Source organism: Pempheris klunzingeri, chromosome 14, assembly GCF_042242105.1.
Source record: "Pempheris klunzingeri isolate RE-2024b chromosome 14, fPemKlu1.hap1, whole genome shotgun sequence".
Taxonomy (NCBI): Eukaryota; Metazoa; Chordata; class Actinopteri; order Acropomatiformes; family Pempheridae; genus Pempheris; species Pempheris klunzingeri.
Genome location: NC_092025.1, coordinates 18,885,580 through 18,909,864, shown reverse-complemented (window position 1 = coordinate 18,909,864; position 24,285 = coordinate 18,885,580). Strand labels below are relative to the sequence as shown.

At 40.6% G+C, this 24,285-nt stretch overlaps 2 protein-coding genes across 2 annotated transcripts; one reads left to right on the top strand and one right to left on the bottom strand.

Annotated features, from left to right (window-relative positions):
* The first annotated feature begins 9,816 nt into the window (after positions 1 to 9,816).
* On the top strand, positions 9,817 to 11,886 carry cdkn2aipnl (CDKN2A interacting protein N-terminal like). Its single transcript, XM_070843847.1, has 3 exons — positions 9,817 to 10,045; positions 11,379 to 11,484; positions 11,569 to 11,886. Exons 1-3 carry the CDS (start codon positions 9,834 to 9,836, stop codon positions 11,575 to 11,577), a joined length of 327 nt encoding a protein of 108 aa, XP_070699948.1. The 5' UTR covers positions 9,817 to 9,833; the 3' UTR covers positions 11,578 to 11,886.
* Positions 11,887 to 12,586: 700 nt separating this feature from the next.
* ube2b (ubiquitin-conjugating enzyme E2B (RAD6 homolog)) lies at positions 12,587 to 23,150 on the bottom strand. The gene is made up of 6 exons (XM_070843920.1): positions 22,967 to 23,150; positions 18,414 to 18,494; positions 17,517 to 17,542; positions 15,977 to 16,066; positions 15,274 to 15,362; positions 12,587 to 14,643 (listed from the first exon to the last, which is right to left on the bottom strand). The coding sequence occupies exons 1-6, from the start codon at positions 23,008 to 23,010 to the stop codon at positions 14,515 to 14,517; spliced, it is 459 nt and encodes a 152-aa protein (XP_070700021.1). The 5' UTR covers positions 23,011 to 23,150; the 3' UTR covers positions 12,587 to 14,514.
* Between the last annotated feature and the right edge of the window lie 1,135 nt (positions 23,151 to 24,285).

The window sequence follows — 24,285 nt, the reverse complement described above, 5'->3', positions numbered from 1 at the left end:
GGCAATGCATAATTCTCACCATCACCAATAGCAGCTGTCAAAATGATGGACACTGGAGTTTCAGTTCAAAGTCAGGGCCTGTAGTCGCACTTTACTGTAAGTGATAATATCTCCCTACCAGTGATTGATTTGCTCACAGTGATCCAAAGGGAACTGTTGGCAAGTAAATTACCTTCCTTCACATTTTCTCTAAAATCTATATTTAAAGGGGAGGAGGGTGTTTGATCAATGTGTAATCTACTACCGTCCACTCTCCCTAAATCACTGTCCTCTGCCTGTTATCAACCATGACTACATTTTCCTGTATTTTCTGTCAGCACGTGCAGCTTTTAACCCAGCATCTCTGCCGTGACCGACAGCATCATCTCAGCTGTGGTAATCCACCCTCGCTTTTTGGTTTCTAAAATGTCTGGTCAAAACACATAGATGCAGAGCCAGGAGGCATGCTGAAATTAAGGACGTTCGGGTGAACAAATGGGACGATTCTGCTTGTATCAAACACACGGGCCTGCAAGCGCATGTGCACGCACCAAAAAAAAAAAATACCACTCACGCACAGGCAAGGACGTCAGGTGCACAAATGCTCATATCAGCTGTATCAGGTGTCAGTCAGAAAGTGGAGAGAGGGGAGGAGAGGGATGGAGGGGGAGAGAGGAGGAGAGGGTGTGATGCTGTTTTGCACAAAGTGAAATGAGGCGGTGAAGGACACAGAGGAGGGATTTCTCTGGCACACATTCAAATGCAACAGCAGCAACAGCAGTTTGTCCTCCCCTCCTTCTCCCTCCACATAACGCAGGTAGGTGGTGTCCCCCGAGGAAACAGCCCGTGACCCTCTCCATGGTCGTTTTTAATGTGAGCTAATGCAATTTCCTCTGTCTGATGAGATGCACACGTTGTTTATTTAGGGAGCAGATCCACCCAGATGTGGATCGAATAGTAGCTGTGGTTTGTTTATTGTGCTGGAGGCACCAAATGGGTGGGGTTTACTGATGAGTGGTTATAGGTACTACATGTCCCACATCCTTAAATAATCAATCACAACAATTTTGAAACAGTATTAACTAATATCTCGACTGCCACTGGCCTATACAGAAAAATCGACTGTGTTCATAAGACAACACCGTCACAAGCTGTCGCCTCAGAAGTGATCACATTCGTCCATTTGACAACCATCTAAGAGGGAGTTTCTAGAAGGAAGGAAGTCAGATTCATTGCAAGGTTACTGTACCAGAATATATTGCACTGCACAGAGATTTTCATTTATTTGTGCGTACAAAGTGTGGACCTCATTCAGCGATGATCTTAGCCAAACCTATTTTATAAAACAGGAATCATCTTACTTAGCTATTCCACACAAGCTAAATTAAATTAAAAAAACAAATGTCATTCAAGTACCAAAAGTATCCAATAATGTGTGTGGTTCCCCCGTGAGTGTTTCTGCAGGCGGCCCAGCCTCCCTCGGCCCATTTGTGTTGCACTTTCTCACTAAGGTTGCCTTCATTGAGGAGTAGCCATTTATTTTGTATCAGTTCCTGGGGGACAGAGGTTGTATCTATAGAAGTCAAACAGGACACACAGTATCGTCTAAAAAACATAATGCCATATGTGTGCGCTGTTTGCAGTTAGTTATAATATTTAACCTGACCTTGCATCGCTTAAGTGTGTCACCTATGAAGTTATTGAACCGTGGTGGGAGGAATATTTAGATCTTTGTTTAAATGTTACATAAATAAAAGCAGCAATACCACACTGAAAATCTGAAAAGTAGCCAGTGACTATGGCTGTCACATAAATGGAGTGAGATTAAAAAGCACATTAGTTGGAGAAAACATAAATAGTCAAGTAAAGTACCACAAAACTGTACTTAAATACAATAGTTACAGTGGGCTAAGTTATTTACCTTTTACAAATTAATGCTAGATTACTACAATCTTTTAGCGACCATTATTGAGTTAGCATTGGCTAACAGTCCCTCTACGTATTTAGTCATGAAGGCCGAAGCTGCTGACGTTTTAGCTGGCAATGTTTTACAATGTACCATGAAAATATAGATGGATGCTAAATGATAATTAGCGTAGCTCACCGTTATAGTTGTGTGCAGGAAGATGGAGTGTCACCATTAAAGGCCTGATTTACAACCTCTGTCCTCAAAACAAGGTAACTTTTCTCAAGCTCAGGTGTTTCTAATAACAGTAACGATGCCTCTGTTCCGGTCTAAGTGTCGCAGTGTGGCAGCAGAGGAAAGTGAAGAAGGGGTTTGTGATGGACCCATCGACATTTGGCACCATGTAGTAATCTTCCCTTTCATTTCAAATAATCACGACACAATTTTTGGTTTAAGAACGTTTATTTTTCCTTTGATTTACATTATGATATAGTTTTCCAATTTGAGCGTACACATTTTGGTTAACACTTAGTTAACATAAGTTTATCAAGCTGGTTTTGAGTTACCTTCTCTTTGGTTCTCCACATGCTGCTGAGTTCCTGGCAAAAGGGGGAAGTGGAGTTTAAGGCACCTTTTCATGCTGGAACACAGGAAGTGGAAGGTCTCAACTCCCAGTGCTGGACAGGGGTGCTCAGAGTTGCAGTAGTTTCCAGAAAGTAGCATGTTGTATTGTATTATGTAGTATGGATGTTTATTTGGGTTTTGGATAGTTTAGTATATATTGGTATTATTTGTGTTATATCTTTAAATGGCAGTTGGGTTTATTTTGGGGTGTTTTAATCGTAAGGAGTTCGAACCCCCCCCCCTCGTTTGTCTGTAGGCTAGCCTATGTGTATATATACCCCTTTCTTTGTGTCATTCATGAGGTCATGGTGGTTCAGTTTAGATTTCTGTTGCAATATGGGTTTGTTGACCTCAGTTTATTTAAAGGGCCCATAGTTAGACTTTCTGTTGATACTTTTCCATGCTTATGTATTTTAATTGTTTGCAACCTTGGTTTTCCTATTTGATTGTTTAATTTGGCTAAATAAAGCCTTAATGTCTGAAAATTGTACTCTCGTGTCCCTGCTCTTACTGCTTGGTCCCTAACAGGGTTTTTGAGGAACTTTCCATTTCTGCTATTTATTTTTACTTACTTTATTTATACCTTCACTTAACATTTCAGAAGCAAATACTCCACATGTATTTGATACCTACAGTTAGTTACTTTTCACAATAAGAGTTTACTTCAAAAGTAGGTGTTGCAGGATATAAAGTACACTACACTCTACACTGTAGTATTACTACTTTTACTTAAAAAAAATATCTGAATACCTCTTCTGCCATTGTGTCTTCCACAATACCAGAACCGTAAACTGTTTATTTTTAATACTGTAACCAATAAACAACAAAAAGTTGTTCTGTTTATGGATGACAGCTACTTTGGTGAGCTGTGGTACATTATTTGTAGCATGTCATGTACTGTAGAAAAACTGAAAATACCATGACAGTAACATGACTTTTCAAAGCGTGTCTGCATTGTTTATTTGATTTACAGACAGTGGCAGTAGAAGAGCTGTGTCAAAATGCACAAAGAGGACAGATGTAACATTTGTGATTCCATTGTATTTAATTCTCTTCGCCATCTTGATACTTTGGAGTTGGTTTGAAGTAATCCAGTCATTAGTTTCAAAGGTTTATTTTTTTCTTCTTCTTTTTTTCTCTTTCTAACTTTGCTCCTCACAGGACATAAAATCTTATAACTTATTGGTAATATCAATTATAACCTCTCTCCCACTAACACTAACAGCAACAACACACACAAATACACACACACACAGAGCCAGCATTACGCTATTTTTCCATGACATAGGTTGCATTTGATTCTCATAACCACACATTCCAGGAAATAAGATCAATATGTGAACACAGAGATGACAGTATTCATGTAGAGGCAGCTGTGTGGTGGTGTTACAGAGGAGTGGGGGCACTAAACTGACTGAGGAGGTACAGTGCACGCTCTGTATCGTGGCCCCAATATCCATGCCAACTCCAATTAGGCCAATAGACGGGTATATATCCTAATTTTTTAAACAATGGGTCAGGATTCAGGACCTGAAATAGCTGGCAGGCCCTGCTGCTCCAGCATCCCTACATGTCAAGAGCACTAGTTTTAATTAGTCTGGGTCCCAGGGTGACAGACTACATTTATCACTTGGGTCCCAAGCCTAAAGTTTTCAAGCACCCCTCCTCTACGGGAGGCTAAAGTCAATGCAATGTCAAGTGGAGCCTAATTCTGATAGTCCCGCTCCAAACTACAGTGCATTTTCCAACAAGTTTTGCAGATGCTCTTCCCACTTCGGTGATAAATGAAATCAGCCTTTTAATCATGTATCTCAGTCTATTTATTAGTCTAAGTATTTGTTATTTGGTTATACTCAGTCCTTAAGTGGCTAATGAGGTAGCTTTACCTCCTGCATGCTAATGCTCACAGCTGAAATCGCTTTGGGGTGTGATCATAATTTAACATAGTATTTACATAAATGGTATTGATCTGGGAAGTAAAGCTGTGCCTCTGCAGCCAAAGGTTTGTATTCCCTGCTTAGCAATTTTACAATCATTAGCACTCCCAAACTATTGAAAATGGTTTAGACTTCTTGTGTGAAATGAAGCTGAACAGACCTGAAAGTTTATTTTATGACCATGATTCAACAAGAAGCCTCTAGAGACTGAGATTCTGCACAGATTAACACAGGAGCAGGATACAGACGAGGAGCAAGAGTGTGGAAAAAGAAAAACAGAAGAGAAAAACACATAAAAGTCATGTGCACATAACAAACACAGATCTATTAGATGTTAGACTATTAGATTAGATTATCTTGCACATATGGTTCTCTCATGAGAGTAATTTTAATTTTTACGGATAAACTTAAACGAAGCAGCTTGTTTCTAAACGAGGACAATATTTGTACTCATCTGCTCTCAGTGTGGGTGTAAACAGGAAGTAACATAAACAGGAAGAAGGCAGAGTACAGGACAGAAAGTATGATGTAATGCATTTTAGTTGTCGCTTTTAATTTTTAATTTGTTGTTGCACTAATACCATTTCAATATGTACTCCAGTTAGACCAGCTGTCTTTGAAGGTGCATTTTTATTTTTTTTTTTACTTTTGAGAGAAGCTGCTGCTGGACATCTGGGCCAAGTCCTCCAAATGAGACAATAAAACACGTTGTTTGTACCCACACTCCAGAACGACATATGTAACAGTTTTCTGCCTTTCAAAACAGTTGCAAATTGTAAAGTGCTTCCTGATGAGCTATCACGGTGGTTTGACTTGATTTATGTTCCTTATGTTTCATTTAGCAAACCAAAATGTAAAGAAAACTTTAAAAGAAATAAGGAGACAGAACAAAATTTTAACCAAGTGTTTAAACAAACCAATACATGTGTGAATTTGAATTTTATTCATTTATTATTCAATGGCAAGATGGGCAACCATATTTATTACTTTCAAGAAGAATTTACTGTCCAATGCTGTACTACAAGATTGTGGCAGTACTATGCTGCACTGTGCGCCCAGACCCTGAAAGAAAAACAATGAGAAAAGCCAGCAGGATGATCCACCAGTCAGCTACAGCAGTACACAAAGTCGAGATTTGGGAAGTGTGTGTGTCTTCCTCCTTTTCTGCCTCCTGCAGTTAAAAACCCCTCTCTGAGCACAATGGGCTCACAAAGACATTCAGCCAATAGACTGTCTCAGTCTTTGCTTGGGACTAAGAGAAATGACACAAAGAATTACAAGAAAACTGAACTCCCCCTGTGTTAAAGCATGGAACTTAATGAAACTACAATTGCCTCCTCATAGTCACCTGTTCACCAGTCAGCTTTTGATGGAGTTCATTGAAAGTTGACTCTACACTCAGTGATTTAAACCCTGCAATTTACACACCTCATCATCTCCTACACCCCTGAACAGGTTTGCAGTGATCTATATCACCCGTCTTTCATGCCTTTCCCACTCTCCTCGCAGTAACCTTGATATCCACAGGCACTTTTCACAGTGGGTTAATCCTTTCTCGTTGGTACTCCCCCAGGACTCGGGCTGAAAGGGCAACCTGTTGTCTGTGTGTTTCCCAATTATAGTTTTCTCCTGAGTAAGCATACATTAGGTGACTCATCAGGAACGGCTGTCTGCCAGAGCTGGCTGGAACGCAGTGTATTATTTCAGCATCAGTGTGTATTTCAGGCTGAGTGAGAGGGGGAGAGCGAGGCCATAAACTTAATGGGTTAGTTCACTCAATAAAGCGGCGACTTGTATGACTTGGAAGCTGCCCAATACATAACATACTCAGGAGTGCCACCGGTGGTTTTTCTGGGGCGATTCTGAGAGGAGGTGAAAGTGCGTTAGTATGTGTGTTTTCATGTCTTTCTGACTCACAGGAAAAGAAAACAGAGAAGAAACGTAGGAGGAGAGAACATTTTAGCGGTCACAGTTCTCACAAAAACTGGATTAGAGCCGGCATTCAGTGCTAAGATTAGGGGTTACAAGTGAAGAAGCTGATGTATGTGTCCATTTGCATGTGTTTATTTGTAGAAGAAATATTGTACCAGTGCACAGAGGTTGTGTGTGTGCACGTGCAGTGTGCAGAAAGAAGATTTAGACGGCGTCAGGTTGCTGCTTTAACTGGGCTTCTTCATGTCTCTCCTCTCTGTGGTGTGTTGATTCAGAGCATCAGGAGAGTGCAGCTTGTTGGAAAGAAGTTTTTTTAACCACTTACAGTAAACTGACACTGCTTGGAAATAGATATACAATGTTTGAGGCTCAATGGAAAACAGGATGACGCTAAAACCTGTGTGAGATGTTTAGAAGGCAGCGAGAGACCGCGTTCAAAACTCACAGGATATTTCAACTTTAGTTACCTTTGAAATAAAGCCAAGAGAAACACTCACGGTTACAGTCTGAGCGATTCATTATGAAGTGACTTCTGTCAGATAGGAATAGATTTTCCTCTTTTTTGAATTGAAATGTTGTTAATCTAAACTAAAACGATAAAGTAACTTTTAAAGGTGAGTTAAAGTTGATGCTTTGGTGCTTAAATCTAAAATTAAAACCATAAATGCACAAAACGTAAATCCTGGCCAGCTGCTTGATGTTTTGGCCTCCAGTTTAGTTAAGTAAAGGTTAACTAATCTTGACATTTGTTTGAATCGTTGTGCGTTTTACCTTCGCACAGGAACTCAAATTCAAACCTGCAGCTGCTTCACATGAGCGTCCTTACGTGTGGAGAACGAGCGCGGTATATTTCTGAGGGCGAGACATTCCTTTAATCAGTGTTCTCAGACTTCACTGAGCCAGGTTGCACATTAAAGAAACTCCTGTCTGGATCTGCACAGACGTTATTTCACTGCTTCATGTCTGACTGCTGTTCCAACCTGCTTGGGTTAGCCTTTGGCTGAGTCCCCACTGCTCCCTCACAGCTGCTGTGAAACTGATTTCAGGTCTTTCATAGGAGAGTTTATAAAAAGATTCACTGTTTGTCAGACTTCGTTTTCTTCTTTAAACCAGCTCGGTTAAAATAATCTGTTTTGTATGCAGGGGGTGCTGTGTGTAGGGTCACCAGGTGTCACAGCATCTTTATCCCTTGTCCTGCATCCCACATATCACAATGATGTCCCATATTTTAAGTGGCTCTGCTTTTCAAACCACTGCAGGACAGATGCTTTTGTGAAGTCTAGTGTTTAGCGGTGCTGCGCTCCTGACGCCTTCAGTGCCCTTCCACCGTCAACAGGAAAGCCAGTGCAAGATGAAGGCGATAATCACAGCTTCTCGTGCTGTTTTCTCACCGTCAGGCTCCACAGTCTGAGCAAAAGAATCGCTATAATCTAAAACCTGACCTGTCTACTGTGAAGCGCTTTTTTAATATGATGCATATTGGAATTTATTTGATGATCATTGTCATTAATCATCATTATTGTATCTTAAATAAAAGTTATTTACTGCACAAAAGATACACATCAAAACATTTTTGGATTACTCCTTAACACTGGTCCCATAGTGTCCCACACTGATGTACTCTTTGTCCCACATTTGGTTTGTTGGGATCTGGTCACCCTCAGTCTGTCATACTGTCTTAATGATTACAATGAAAACCAAATCTACCATTTTCCCTTTAATGGACATCTTTTCAATCAGCTTCTCTTTGCGGTCATTCTATTTTTCATTCTGCCAGTTTATTATATAAATAAGAATTTGATTGACCTTATTTAATTAATTATTATTTTCCCTGAAGAATCTTAAGCTAAATCTTAATGGCACTTGGCGTAACTGTTTTTGTTAATACTCTCTCAGTTGGAAGGGAAGTGGAGTCAGTTTGAGTTCAAGTACAAGCCTTTTCTTGTGGTCTTCCTCTTCCTGTTACAATGACAGTGCAAAGAAAATCATTTACAGTTAAATCAGTTTTTGCTGAAACCAAACCAGGGACAGAGCAGTGAGCTGATGTGTCTGTCCGTCTGACTTCATGTTGGCTTTCCCTCCTCTGGAATCCCTCTGCATATCAATGAATTCATGTCAAAACAAGCCCCAAATCCCCCGTGCTGCTGTGATGTGTGTGTGTGAATGAGAGGGGGAGGGAGAAGAGAGTCAGGCAGGCGTTTGTGCACATATCTGTGTGGAGAGAACTAAGGGAGACTGTGTATGTGTGTGTTTGTTCATATCTGTGAGCTTGAATGACTGTCCATAAGCCTCTTTACACAAACTGGAGGTTAAAAGTCCAGTGTTCCTCTCTGATCATATTCCTGGCAGGCTGGTTATGTGCAGAGAGAGAGAGAGGGAGAGAGAGAGAGATGTCGCTCAAGTGAGAGGAAGGAAGAAAAATGAAAATGTGTGTGTGTGTGTGTGTGTGTGTCACAGACTGTGTGAATTTTATATCTTCTGGCAAAGCAAGAAACACATAAAGCTGGATGGGGAAACAGGAGCCTGACAAAGCTGCGTTAGCCCACCTGCAGTACAGTGAGGGGCAAATGCTTCAATTAGAACAGACAACAACTTCCAAATAAGCCTTTTTCATAGTAAACTTTTGCACACATCACAGTAGGAAAAGCACAAAGTAATTAATAACATTAATGATGGCTGTAATCGATTTAGGTGAGCCAGTTCAGATGTCTGGGTGTTGTCCTTAAATGGAGCAAAGCCTTCATTATAATTATTGACTCCACCTGTGCATTTCCTGCTATAATCAGTCAAAATATCTGCGTGTGATGTCGATGTGAAGATGTGCACTCACACCATTATTTTGGGCATCATACAAAAATAACATCTTATTCTTTATTTTGAATCTAAATTACATTTATGGCATCAAACTTGGCTAATTTTCAACAATAGTCCCTTATAGATGGAGGTCACCAGTATATAACCTATCAAACCTGATGAAACACGTGAACTATTTGTAGTAGTGTTTGCAGATTTGGTTATAAAAACAAACTAGTTTAAAAAAATGTCTGTCTGTCTGTCTGTCTGTCTGTATGTATGTAGTCCCAAAAAAACTGCCTGCTTAATGAGGACATACCAAATTTCATTCATATGATAAATGATATAAAAACTAAGATTAAAAACAATTTTCCATGAGACCAGGCTCATTACCAACCACAGATACAACAGAAATATTAATAAAAAGTTGATATATCCCCATATAATGAAAATACTAGACATATTTTGTTCTTGTTGTGTGTAAATGGCACAAAAACCCAAAGCTTTAATTTAAATGCAACCACAGGAGGAAGCAGAGGGGATGTCAGGTCAGCTGCAGCGCTCGGCTCCACCGCAGCGTGGCGCTGTTTGCAAAACTGAAAAACAACTTCCGCTCCTCAGACCGGAAGCTGCCTTCGTTGACTCGCTCAGAGAAGAGGAAGATGTCTGCCATGGACGTGGAGGATTTCATTCAACAAAACAGAGCTGTGGCCGAGCAGGTGGAGGCGTATCGGGGCTACTGGGAGAGTGAAAAACACTGGGAGGCCAGGAGGGAGTTCATCCTGCGGAACTTCAGCGACTTCGAGCGGCAGCAGCTGGACCACCTGCTGTCCCTGTCCATGGTCTGGGCCAACAACGTCTTCCTCGGCTGTCGGTACAGAAACATCACCGTCCTCACTAACTTTGTGGTGTTGTTTTTTCCTGAGCTGAAGGAAACAAAGCCGCTCCTCAGTCGTAGGAAACTTTAAAAAAGTATATTTTAGTTTAAAAAGTACTCCATGCCTCAGTCCAGGATGTTTAACTTCTGCTGCACTAAAGTTAACCTTCACACATGTTCACCAAACTCGGTTTCTCCTCACTTGTGGCGCCTTTTCTCTTCTACCCAGTCAACATATAGTTTAATATAACTTCAGTTGAGTCACACATCTCACCTTTTGTGTGGTTTGTCCAGGAAAGTTTTCAGGTGCAGAATCTTCTTCGTCTCATTATGAGCTCATCATCGGCTCACTGCTGCCCCCTGTGTCCATAAAACCACCAACAGATGGGATTATTTCTTTAAATGAAACAGCTCATGAGCCAATAATTTAAAATTAAGGTGATCTATAAACGTGTGCGTAACTGTACGGCTTCCTTGTACATACAATTTCCTTTTTATTTCTTTAGTGCTACTTTTTTTTTTTTCTTTCTCTTTTCTATTCTAGAGCTGCCAAATTACCCTGTTTTGGTTAATCAGTGTGAGTAAGTCTTAAAAACAAAAATCACAATTCTCCAGCATGTTGAATGTGAATATTTTCCAACTTTTCACTCCTCCGTTACCGTAAACTTGAATATCTTTGGGTTGTGGGCAAAACGACACATTTTAGGAAGTCACCTTTGGCTTTTCTTGACCAAACAATGGATCAATTAATTGAGAAAACAATGAAAATAAATGTAAATATAATCATTACAATAACAATCATTGTTGGGTTGAGGAGTTTGAAAAGTCCAATAATGATACATCAGCTGATTGCCACTGTTTCTTATTCGCACAACAAAAATAAACATGATCAGAAACAGTTCCTAGAATTTGTATTTTTAAGGAATTTTGACCAAGATAAAGTGGAACATGTAACAAGAGAAAATTAAACCTGAGAAATGCCCTTCACAATTTAAACATCAGGGTGATTTTGTCCTACCAACAGTCAAAATTACCCAAATTTGAAATGTATTAGGCTTTCATGTAAGACAAAGGAGATTAGCAGATTTTTATAACGGAGAAGCTGGAAATGGGGAACATGTAGCTTTTTTTAAAAACTTGAAATATGAGGACTAGTTCAAAAGACAGTCAGTTAATCAGCTAATCATTTTCGGTTCTATAATAAGTTATTGATTGCTAAAATTATAATCCGTCAATCTATCAGCCACAGAAACCTGTGTGGACCACAGATGAATTAAGGATGCTGGGTGGGTCTTTAGACTGACAGGGTGTTTCTGGTGATTAATGGCAGGTACAACGCGGCGCTCCTGGAGAGAGTGAAGGAAATGGCTGAAGGCATCGTGGTGGTGGATGCACCGGTCTTCAAGACAAGAGATGAGATTATGAAGAAACAACAGGTACATTTGCACACACACACACACACACACAGGTATATATTGACTGAGAAAATCCTTCATGTGTTCCTCTCTCCTCAATCACAGGGTCGATGACGAGCTCAGACGGATCAAGACTGAAGACTGACAGGACCCAGCTGTTATGTACATTTACAGGATGTACTTGTGAACACATTTCACGCGATCCCACACTGCTCCGCTGTTAATTATGGAAGTGATGTGTGTGAAACAACAATCATTTTTTATCAGAAGCAGAAAGACTGTTACTCAGGTAACAGTCTAGGTGTGTGGAGACAGCAAAGATGTTTTTGTCAGTATTGGACTTTTTTTACACCATTGTTTTACTTTGGTTTTTAAACTGTACTCGTTTTTATCATGTTTTTTATAAATTCTGATGAAAAATGACTCCAGATCTTGTATTTTGACGTCCCTGCCTGAACTACAACATCATCTTTTCTTTTTCTTTCTTTTCCTTCATACTGATTTACTGTGACTTTCTGTGAGTTAACAAACAATTTGGAGCACAATTCTTCTCTTGGGACAAACTGGAATATTGAAGAGGTAAAACTGAATGAAGCTGAATGAATCTCACCTCAAAGCTCACAGTTCACGCTGTCTGGTGAACGGTCTTGACAAAAGTGGAACACGGCAACATACCAGCACATTCGTTATCTCAGTTAAAAGCTGTTTTTTGCATTTTAGTTAATACTTAATCTTGAAATTGGATGAATTCACCAGCAGGCCAAGTAAAGAATTCTATCTACAGAAATAAAATAGTTTTTCCTTTCTGGTTTTTGACGGTTGTATTGATTTTCATGGGGGTGGACTGTGCTGTTACAACCAGTAATATGATTAATAAACCCCCCATAGAGGGGGAAAATAGATTAAAGGTTGGATTTAGCAACATCTCATGGAGGTCTGAGAAATCGTTGGTAAGCATCTAGAGTGGTAACCTCTAGTGACTCAACCTCATGGCTTCACCCACCTTAGCAGATACTGAATGTTACGGCATAAAGAGGGACGTTATGGGAAAACTTCATTGATGGGAGAACAAATAAAGCTCTTAAACACAGCAAGGACAAACCAAGAGCAAAAAAAAGCCATCTCAAAGTCTGAAAAATGTGTTTTATTATGTTTATACAGCATATTGTTATAAGTATACATTTTTTGTTTAATTCACAACATTTTATAACATATCCCTTCTGCTTTTTAGGTGAAAGAAGTCACTAGCCACAATATGACCTTTACTGTCTCAGAAAAGAGGAACTGTTTGGTGATGACTGTCTTACATGGATTATTTAGCTGGAGTTGGGCGAGGTTAAGTTGTAAATTTATACTCAAGTGGTCTTTTAATTGGGTATCACATACAAATAAAACAGGAGACAAACGCAGGCATGAAAACAACTTGAGCCTTTGGGGAAACAGTTGATGTCACACTGTTGAAACAGGGTTCAGACTGCATGCGAGTCTGGTCTTCCCTGCAGCAGTTTGCTCCGTCAATCCTCTTAACTGCTCTCATTTAGAGCAAAAAAACAAAAAAAAAAACGACCTGGGCAGCACTGCTTTCATCCTCCGCTCATTTGTTAATTTACATGTCAGCTTTGTCATTTTAAGAGAAGCATCAAAAGCCCCGACACTTCATTCCTGCTCACACACACGTCACAGGCAACAAAGCATTCGAAAGTGATTTACTTTCTGTGGCGGGTGAAATTAGAAAACCATGTGGGCGCGAGCCTAAGATGAGCTGTCAGGAGACGGAGCTGAGAACAGTTCAACTCTGATTTTTAGATGCAGTTCTGCATTTATCTTCTATTTTCTGAATTCAACTCTGAACTGTGACAACTAGCAGAGATCTAGAATAGAAAATGAGCAGAATAGAGTGAGATGAATATGATGCAGACGTACATCATGTTCTTTACCAACTTCATGCCGATTCTAGATGTCTGTAACATGAACTTGAAATGAAAATGATATAGCACCACCATTCAAGAAATTCTTTACTGTTGAATTCCTGAGCTCAGGCGCTCCTGTTTTTACGTACATTATGATCATCTTTAACAGAATGGCGCTAAAACAAAAAGGTTACAGTGAGAGGAAATTAAATGTAAACGATTTATATGGATATGGTGTTTCCTTGATTCAGCCGGGATTCCCACATCCATTTCAACTAGGCCTCTTCTTCTACAGTCCAACTGCACCCTGTCCCATTCTGGTGTTAATGTCTACTCTCTCACACTTCTTCTCTAACATCATCTTCTACCTTGGAGCAGAATTGATTAAAATAAAAGCTCAGAGCTGCCCAGCCACAGAGTCATGATTCATCCGTGCAAGGGAGACTTGGCGCTGTTGCATGCTGTGACGTCTGTGGGCCCAAACCTACAGTGTCTCTTAAAATAACAGATATGCTCGGAACAGATCGGGGATTGTTCTTTATCAGCCGAATCTGCGGCTGACTTGAGGGAGAGCGACGATGCCGGCTCTGAAAGGATTTGGTATTCTGGGTTGTTATTCTTCCATGACTTTCAAAATGACGCTGATTTGATCATCAACCTGTTTTGACCAAACAGCCAAGTTGTGTGCACACCAGCAGACATTACAAAAACCAAAAAAAAGAGGAAAAGAAAAAAAAAAAAAAAAAAAACCAAAGAAAAAATAAATCTGTAAAACTCAAAGACTAACAGCATCAATCCCACCAAGCAACAAAGATATATTACAAATTCTGTTAGCAATAACTTATTTCACATCATGCAATAAAAAAAGTAAAAGGACAAGAAACACAAATATAAGATTGATTTCCCCTCCGTCATTTTCCTCACATGTATTGGCAAGCAAGTTAATGTCCATTCTGGTTTGGTTGTTCCTGGATATATTTTTTTTTTGATTCTTCCTTTTTTCAGGGTGGCACTTGAGTTCTTCTGATATAGTTGCTGTGTTTTTTTTTTTTTCTCTTGATGAGGTAAAAATGAAAGACTGAAGTTGTGGGATGATGAAGAGAGGGTGATGGAGAGGAAGGAGTAGAGAGCGAGAGAAAGCTCACACGTCCACCCAGCTCTGCTCCACGATGGCCGTCACCCTCTTCTCGTACTCCCTCTTGTTTTCCTGATAGAGCTGTGCGGCCTGGCTGTTGGCCGGGCTGTTAGGGTTTGGCTCGTCCAGCAACGACTGCGGAAAAGGGAGAAAAGCGATGAAGAAATCCACGTCCTCCATCTTACCAGCATTAAATATCCAGGACAGATTCTCTGAATGAGGTGGAGTATTGAGAAATAAACCTGTACGAAATCCAAAGTATACAGAGAGATTTACGTCTCGTTTTGAAAAATGACACAAAAGAGAATAATAAACTCGTAAGTTAACATCGAAATAAATAAGTTCTAGTCCCTGAAGTGCAGTAAAAATGATCCCATCTGAAATTTACACATCCAGATGCTGAATTCGTATCCAACTACTTCAATAAGTCAAATCACAGTTTATACTACAAATCAGAAGTGTGGGACCCAATACAAGTCTCACAGGAGCAGGCAGTCAAAAGACCAAATGCAGGATTTTTCTGGAATAAAAATTGTTGAAATACGTTCCTCTATGTGCGAGTAACTGATCCGTCATGTGATGCTTATTCAGAATAAACACTATATGAACAGATTGGAGATTAAGTCCTATTGCCATAGATATGTATACAAAAAGGTACGGAGACTCATAATGACCAAACAAGACAATCATTTGGCCAAATGAGCTACAAAAATCAAATCAAAGTGTTGAGTGAGGGCCCATGTGAACACGGTCAAACCAACCAACCTGGATGGAGGTGAGTATGGATGACACATCGTATGTGGGGCTCCAGCGGTTCTGAAGGATGTCTAAACATATACTGCCATCTGCGTAAACTGGAAAACAGAGAGACAACGCATTCAAGCTTCAGATCTAAAGACATCGACATCACTATCCAGCCCATACAGTCGTAGCAGCATACTCCAAATGATGCACCAATTTGCTGCGGTCTCATATTGCAGTCGACTGCGACACTGTGGAAGAAACACTGCCAAGTCCTAGTAAATAAAAGGAGCTTATGATCTGGAGGAATCAGCAAATACAACACACAAAAACAAATAAAACATGCAGTCCAAAGAACTTGTATAAAATCAAAACTGCAATTGGAACCAAATGGAAAACCCTCTGGTTAGCTGTGCAGACACAGATACAAAAAAAAAAGTGAAGTGAAGTTTTATTGCCAGCCTGATTTAACCTACTGAATTCACTTCACTTATGGCCTGGGGAAGGAGATGAATTGGAGGAAACCGCTTGAATGAGGAGGAAAAGGGAACTTGGGGCCATTAGATAATGGAGGCACAAACTGGGCAACATCCAAAGTCCAAACGGTTTCTACTACATACACCAATAAAAATAAACTGTAGACGTTAAGAATCAAATCAGGGTTCAAATACATGGTTTGAATCTGTCAGTATATGTGTGTGTGTGTTAGGGCAGCCGCACTGCTTACCATTTGGGTGAAACATTCTGGAGACAAACCGAACTGTGGGAGGCTTGTTTGGGTACTCCTCTGAAAACTCTATCAGAAGCTTAAACGTTCCTGCAAGGAGGCAGAGGGAGAGAGAGTGTGTGTGTGAGGGGCACACACAGGTAATTTTGTGAGGAGAATACAGATGTGAAGGATTGAGGAGGAAGAGGAGGAGTGGGGGGGGGGGGGGGGGGGGGGGGGGGGGTCACAGAAAGCGAGAGAAACAATTATGTTACTAAAAATACAGCCGGCTGGACTAGAAAGAGAAGCTAATCCTTCACTGAGGCAGAGATGTCGACTCTGCAGGCTAAAGGCTGAAAAAAAGAGGGAGATGACTAACAAGAGAAAACAATAAACTCCGAGTCAGCACTTCTCTTACCTGACCTAAGTCATAATTACAAGCAAAAAAAAAGTGTGTGTATGAGGGGAAAAAAGTGTGTATATGTGCATAAATGAGAGCGCGTCTCTTGTACTGCAGGTACTATACAGCAGAACTGCAAGTTTAGCTAAATATCCCCAAAAATAAAGAAATGTGTCTTTACCCCTCTCAAACACAAATATTGTGGAGTCTGTTGTGTCCTCGGACAGTTAAACACACAGTTGGACACGTTTCGTTGTCTTAGCTCATCCAAATGTCACTGAGATAAACCAATGATTGTGAGGTTAAAGAACAGATCTGCAGCTTTAATTGGAGATTGTTGAAGTCCAGAGTAGGAACTGTAGATCACAATGTAATCATGTTATCGGTCTGCAAATTTCTGTTGCCCAATATAGTAAATCGGAGCATGCTGCAAGTAAAGACCATACAAAAAGACAACATTGAAGGTTCACTGCTTTATACCATTTTTAAACACACATTATTCTGATTGTTTCATGTGAGAAAAGGAGAAAAATAAAAAAGCAAATATCCATATTCAGTTGTGACTATGGACCCAGTCCTATATTACTGTCTCTCTGCATTGGACAAAACCTATGGGGCTCTAATTCCTACATTATTTGACCTATATACACCTAAAAAAAAAACCTAAAGGCAGCTTTAAAACTGAAATACAGCTCTTGAAAATGCATCACTGTTGTATTATGATTGAATGTTATTGAACAGGTTTGTGTGTTGAGCCATAATCAAAGAAAATGTCAGTCCACACAAAACCCTCCCAACTATTTAAAATATTTCTAGGCCTTAAATTTAATTCATTTTAAACCCTTTTCAGACTTTCCATCCCGGATATCCTGTTTTTAATCCTTTCATCTCTATAATACTTTTTGTGGAAGCATCTTTTTACGTGTGGGAGCGTTTTTTTGAGAGTGTGATTGCTTGGTTGTGCGCCCCACCAACGCTCTCTGACTTTGTCCTGCTTTAACAGCTCACTGAGCAGAAGGCTGTAATAGATGGACTGAATAATGCAATTCTACGATAATAAACGGTGCAGGAGAAAGTTCGACCCAAATCCAGAGCTTGGAAAAATGTTCGCCCCCTGAGCCTGCACTTTATGGACAAGATAAATCAAAATGGAGAACTTACCATCTTCAAACGGTGTTCCCACAGGCCTGCAGAGGACACAGAGAGAGAGAAATTAAATTATTTCCGAATTCCTAACATCCCCACTGCAACCAATAAAGCCTCGGCTCGGAGAAAACACATCCATTACCATCTATCCTTCAAGGACTTGCTCTGCACAGACACCAGAGCCTTTATTTACTCTGCTCGGCTGTGTCGTGGGCCCAATTAAAACAGCTGCCTACATGTTAACAGTCCTGGCAGCTTCCCCTTTGACTTTGAATTGGGTGAGGAACTATTAGCAAGTCTATTTCTATTTTTAAACTCAACTGTGTTGTTGCTGCACCTTGTTGCCTCTTGTTGAGTTTTCAGTGCTTTCTGGTATTACTGACAATTTGCTTGGTTTCTTGATCTTTTTTTAATCTTTTTTTGCTTTGACTTTTGAATGTCATACTACTAGTATGCTTTAAAAAAAAAAAAGAATGTATGTAAAAGTACAAAGAATGGAAAGAAAAAGAAAAAAGGTGCAGAACCTCGTCTGTACTAAGTATATGCAGTAAGGTGTGTGTGGATATTTGTTCCTTTAAAGTGCATTTAAAATTGCATACCATGAACAAAAATTTTAAAAAAATAAAAATCACATAACACGCTCTCGGTTTGGACTCTTCACCAATACTTCTTTCCTTTCTTCCTCGACCCATCAACTCAAACCCAAGCAGTGTCTCAGCCCGTTCCCCCATCAGACGCCCTCTGAGTCTCTACATGCTGGTTTTCCAGACTGTTCAGTGCCACAATCAGGGCTGCAATCAGAAGTATTTAAATATTGCCAAAGGGGTGGGTGGGTCGGGGGAATCTGTGCATCACAATCACAGTGGCACAGTACAGATAGCAGGGCGGTGTTGGATTTAGAGCATGACTCACCCAAAAATAACAGCGTTCCAAAGCATGATGTTGTTCTCTGATGGTGCTCCGCTCACGCCGGTGGGAGGATCTTCTTGAAGTCTGTGTAAGATGGAGAGAAAGAGGCGGAAGGACAAAAAAAGACAGTGTAAAAGACATAGCAAGAGGAAGACAGAGGGACAGACAGCAAGAGACAGATAAAGACATGGATAGAAAGAAAGGCGGCAGGAAGAAAAGGAGACAAGGAAAATGAGAGATGTGAGCAAAAAGAAGAAAACATTGATATAGGAACAGAAAAGGTGAAAGACAGTGGGGATGGGAAAAAAACAGAAGGAGAAAGACGCAGGAGGGGGAGAAACAAGAATGGGAGAGAGCGTGGGGATTTTAATTAACACCTTGACTGCAGGATAATTATCAGTCAAAACACGAACTGCTGTATCAACATGACTTCAGCAGACAGCCGGGCCCGCAGGATCAACTGCACACTGGCCATCCTGCTGTCACACGTCAGTAACATAAGCTATACCATTAACACTCATCTGAGACACTACTGTGCCAAGGCTGTGACCCGAGGGAGCGGCAAAGATCTGGTAGTGCTACGCTCTTTAACCACCCAGCTGACCTTCACCTGAAATGACTTCTGACCAATGCTGTCATGCTCGGGCTATCTGGATAAACCACAGTCACATATACAGACCCTGAAAGAAAGGAAAAGGCACCCAGCCGTTTTTCTATCACTGCAAGCTTGTTTTGTTATGCTCCATTGCTCCATCTATATGACACACTGATGACCGAGCTGAAGCCCAGTTCATGAAAGCTCTGGACACCCGCAGTCTGTTCTTCTCCCAGGAAAAACAATCTGGTGCAGAGGAGGTGACGCGTTTTAACAATTGCAGCAGCAGCAGCAGCAGCAGCAGCAACAACACTGGTGTGTTAGGAACAGGTAGAAGAAGTTAGCAGGAGCAGTAATGGACAGAAAGGAATGCCACTGAAAAGACATTCAAACAGGAAATCCAAAAGAAATACTGATGAAAGCAGAGAATTAGTCAATGACTGAGTTAATACTAAGGTGAGGATTTGATGCTTAATAGTACAACTGCAGGTAAAGATTATTCATCTGCAAATTAATCAGTTAATCATTTAGTCTAAATAAATGAAATAGTGACAAATGTCCACGCTTGTGGTGAAGTCTTCGTGTTACTTGTTTAGTCCAACTGACCCTCTAAAATCAGAGACAATTTACAGGCCAAGCGCTTAACCAGATTACCCAAAATAATGATGCTAATAATACTAATAAATTATCATTAATGAAAACAATCATTAGCTCAAGCTCCACAAATAACACTGCCCAGAGCTGTTTGACGGACATGTGATCTCTGTGAAGTGTGGTGCACAAACACTACAGCAACAACTGCCTAGCAACAAAGACGTCAACAATTCAAAACACACAGATGTCGCAGGTCAACATTACAAACCAAGTTTCCCCAACGTCAGCCTCTGGTTTGTTAAACTATTGATCAGTGCAGACTATAAAGCAGGTCTCCGGTGGACTGGGCTCACATAACAAATAAAGGCAGCGTGTTGAAATGAGCCGCACTCCTCAGAATTGACTACAATTTACTCTGTCGGGTCTCTTGCTGAAAATTGTGGTACGCCATCGTGTCACATTAAAAAGGTCTTGCTTCAGACGACCATTGCATGTGGGACAAATCTGGAATCACCACAGACGACTTCGACCAACAATCCCACACATTGTACAAATAGAATAAAACAGAAAATACTTTATTGTCTACCTGTTGCTCGCAAAAGGAAGAAATCTGTCTTTGGCTTGCTTGTGAATTTGGTATATCAAAAACACATCATATGACGTCCAGGTGGGAAACATTCAAACACATTTACATAAAAATGCAGTAGAAACTACATTAAAAATACTTGATAGTGAGGATTTAAATAAAGTATGGCGTGCTGTGTGCTGAGGTAGCAGGCTGGCTTCAAACAGTGGCTTTATTCTTACTGAATAAGATATTTAATTGCAACAGGGACAGATGGTTTTCTATAGGTGTTTTTCTTTGCACAGGGGACTGAGGGCTGTAGCTGAAAGTGGTGGTTTAGGGGATCGCTCCGGTTATCAAATTTTGCAACTTAGGCGTTGGACTGTTTTGTCATGGCGATAAGACAGTTGGGTCTGTTTATGGCGTGTAATTGTACAGCCCAGTTTAACTGCTTTGGGAAGCTTTGTCTAAAAGCTGGTTTAATAAGAGCTTACACTATAAAACAAGGTAGGCTGGCTTGTGTGTCTGTATGTGAGTGTAGATCCATGCCCAAGTCCCTAGCGGCAGACAGACCCACTGCAATTAACCTCATTTACAACAATCTGCCTGAGCTCCCCGCCGCTGGAATGACGCTCCACTCAACTTCCTTCTAGACTGTATGTTACTTGAAAAAACTGAGGATTACTGGCCAGTGTGCAGATTCTGGGAAGTAGTGGTTAGTCTTGAGCCAACAGTGTGTATATATATGTTTTATTTTCTCAGTCTGTGAGGGGATAATGTTGGTTATGAGGACTGTATGATGGTTAGTTTTGTTAAAAAGCTGAAACAACTATTTGGTTATTCAATTATTCAAGCTGCACAAAATTAATCAGCGTGTATTTTGACATTCAAGTCTCATCAAAAACAATCCTTATCGGCTTCTATAGTGTAAAGATTTGCAGTTTCTCCCTGTTTTATATCTTTAAACTGAAACAAGTGACGAAACAATGATTGATTCATTGAAAATCAAGAAGATATTAGCAGATTAATCGATAATGAAGATACTTGCTAGTTGCAGCCCTAGTATAATTTCTGTTATCAATAACATACCCAAGACAGTGCAGTCAAAGAAACCCTCCATACTATGGAGTCAATGCAGTGACTGACAAACATGTACAACTTCTTTGGACTAAGGTCTGCTAGAAATACTGTTGTTTAGTGAGACAGCAAACCCAACACAAACACTCAGGGCCAATAAGACTTGAACTGAGCTAATAGCTTTAAAAAAAATGTTGCTCTAGTTTCTCATTATCAACCAAAACCAGACCATCGTACAAACTACTGTCAGATATGAGAAAGCTGAGTTGTCACTAAAATACTCTGAGGAGCGACAGAAACTGAAAGCATCGAAGTGTGAGGTGACAGTTGTTGATATCACAATGCCAATCACTTCTATAAAAAACATTTGGGGAACAAATGAAAGTGATTTTGCGATTTACAGAATATAATGTGAAGAAATGCAGCTGTTTTTTTGAACTGTTCATTCAACAGTAGGAAAAAAAAAAGCTTATTATAGCCGCACTTCAACAGCGGAACGTCATTTCACATCCAAGCTACTGAGCCAAAAAACGCCACAGTAAAATGTTGCCGATCAAACAATTACATAGCTCAGTTTCAAGACACATATTGAGTAAATAGTTTGACTTACAGATCAAACAAGGGAGGTTAGGCAATATCACGCAAGGCTGAGTTCAATCAGCCAGCATTAGCGTGGACACACAGGCTGATCCAGGAATGTGCCATTGTGCTTTACTTGCCTCAGTGTTACAGTTTACCACCTGGGGACGGGCACGGCAGAGTAGAGTTACGGTGACACCTTATCCGTCCTGCATCAACGGCTGTTCTTAGTTGAATAGCTTAGGATCTTTTTTCCACTGACAGGTGTGTGTGTGTGTGTGTGTGTGTGAGAATGACACACAAGCAGGCTCACCTACTGTAGGATGGCCATATGGAGACAGACAACAGATTGGGGATAGCAGGTATAACAAGCAGCCCTTTGCCAGCTGTGATTCTCCCAGGACACCACACTTATTCCCTCTTGTCCTCACAGCATGAGTTTGAGCATGTAACCATTAATAGGAGAAGGACCCTGGGATTGTAGGGAGGCACATGTCTAGTCATCCTGAGCATTGAGATGGAGCACCCCCTGATCTTTCACAAACGGAGTTGAGCAACACCTGTGAGCCACGTTGCTGCTGGGGAGGGGGTGGGGGTGAAACCATGATGTTGGCCGGCTGAGTGATCTCAACTATCTTTTAGCAGCAGAATTTAAACCCTCAGCTTGCAGACTGCGGAGAGTAATTAAGATAAATCCGGTCGCATTTACCTCTTAATCAGGGCCAGTCAGGGCAAGACAAAGGGTCTGCTGAGCTACCTTTTGTCCTGCAGGTAAATGTAACCTGAGCGAGCCGAACAGCCCAAACAAACAAACTAGCTTGGAGAAAATGTAGACTAACGTTAACGTTATTCCCTGGATAGAAAACACTGCATAAAACCTAAGAGCCTTACTCAGATATGGCCAGATAATACTGAAACAATGCAACCCTTCCTTTGTCATTCCTATCGATGCCATGCGCAGAGATAAACAACGTAAACTAACGAGTTTATTCACAGTCTAGCTTTATAAACAGTATTATTTGCACCAGCGGCTAACGCTAAGCTAAGCTAGCAGCCGACAGCTTCATCGGCTAACGCTGCTAGCTACACACACACACACACACACACACACAAACAGAGGGGATGACTGCCGAAACGTTGCGGTACCTTTTAAAATCTCTCATAAGCCGTCTCCTCGCCGGGGTCGACATTATTCAAAATGTAATTTTAAAAAAAACTAAACCAAGACCTTAAACCGAATACTGCCCAAAAACCAAGTCCGGTGTTTCTTCCGCTTGTAGCTCTTTTCTTCTTCTCCCAAAACAACTGGCTAGCTAGCTAGCTATCGGCGGTGACGTCGGTCGCTTACAGTGCTGGCCCTCAGAGGTACAGCCCCTTTTATGTCAGAAACCATGTCGATGTGAACATCATCATCAGCACAGCGCCTCCCCAACCGAAACCCAGCCACATCTCTGCTGCTAGAAGACACATGTAAGTTTGCTTCACCCCTGGCAAAATGTGAAAAAAGTGCTAGATATTCACGTGCTGCAAGCAAAAGTAACCAGCTGTCTGTCACCACCCCACAGAGGTATTCAAAACATGTTCAGAACTTCAGCAGTGGAGAAATGTTGTTTATAATGGTAGTAGTATGTGTGAGAGACTTTTTTTTAAACCCTGAACAGATATTATGCAGCATAATAAACATAAAGACACAATATTACTACTGTCCTATAGGAATTAAAATTATGTCTGTGGCACTTTTCTTATTATACTCATGCAGCTAGTATTGCTGTAATGTCCCTGCATACTATTAATCTCTACAGTACAGTGTGTCTCTGATATGAATGTTTCATGGTACATTTTTGCATCTCCAACAGTTCACGGACAGATTTTGAGACCCTGTCCTCTGCTGTTGGTAGAAAACCAGCCTGAACCTTTCCAAAAGCTTTCTGCCACAGCAGCTGCACACATTGTAGGACACCAAACCAAATATTATAGGAGACCATCACAGGAAATGCTTTTTTTTTTTTTTAGAGAGCAGAGCTATTCTGCTTTCAAACCTGCGTAAACATAACATAAAGAAAAAATTACAAGATCAAATCAGACAGAATATCTCTATTTTATCTTTTTCAAAGATAAATGATAACAGTAATTTAAAACTCAGCTATCTATCTATCTATCTATCTATCTATCTATCTATCTATCTATCTATCTATCTATCTATCTATCTATCTAGGCATTGCACACATTGAGTCAACTTTGTCTGTTGTCATGGTAACAGCACAGATCATTTTCCGACTTTAAGAATTCACGCGGTGTTGGGAGGCCAGTGTGAGCCTCAGTGCAAATCAATCAAGATTAAAACACATTGCACAACTCTCCTCCGGTGCCTCATGCTTTATTTACTTTGCCAAACGTTTGCTGCTATCTCGCCTCTGTCAGAGTGCCCTTAGATGTGCAACGTGTTTAATTTTAATGGACCAACA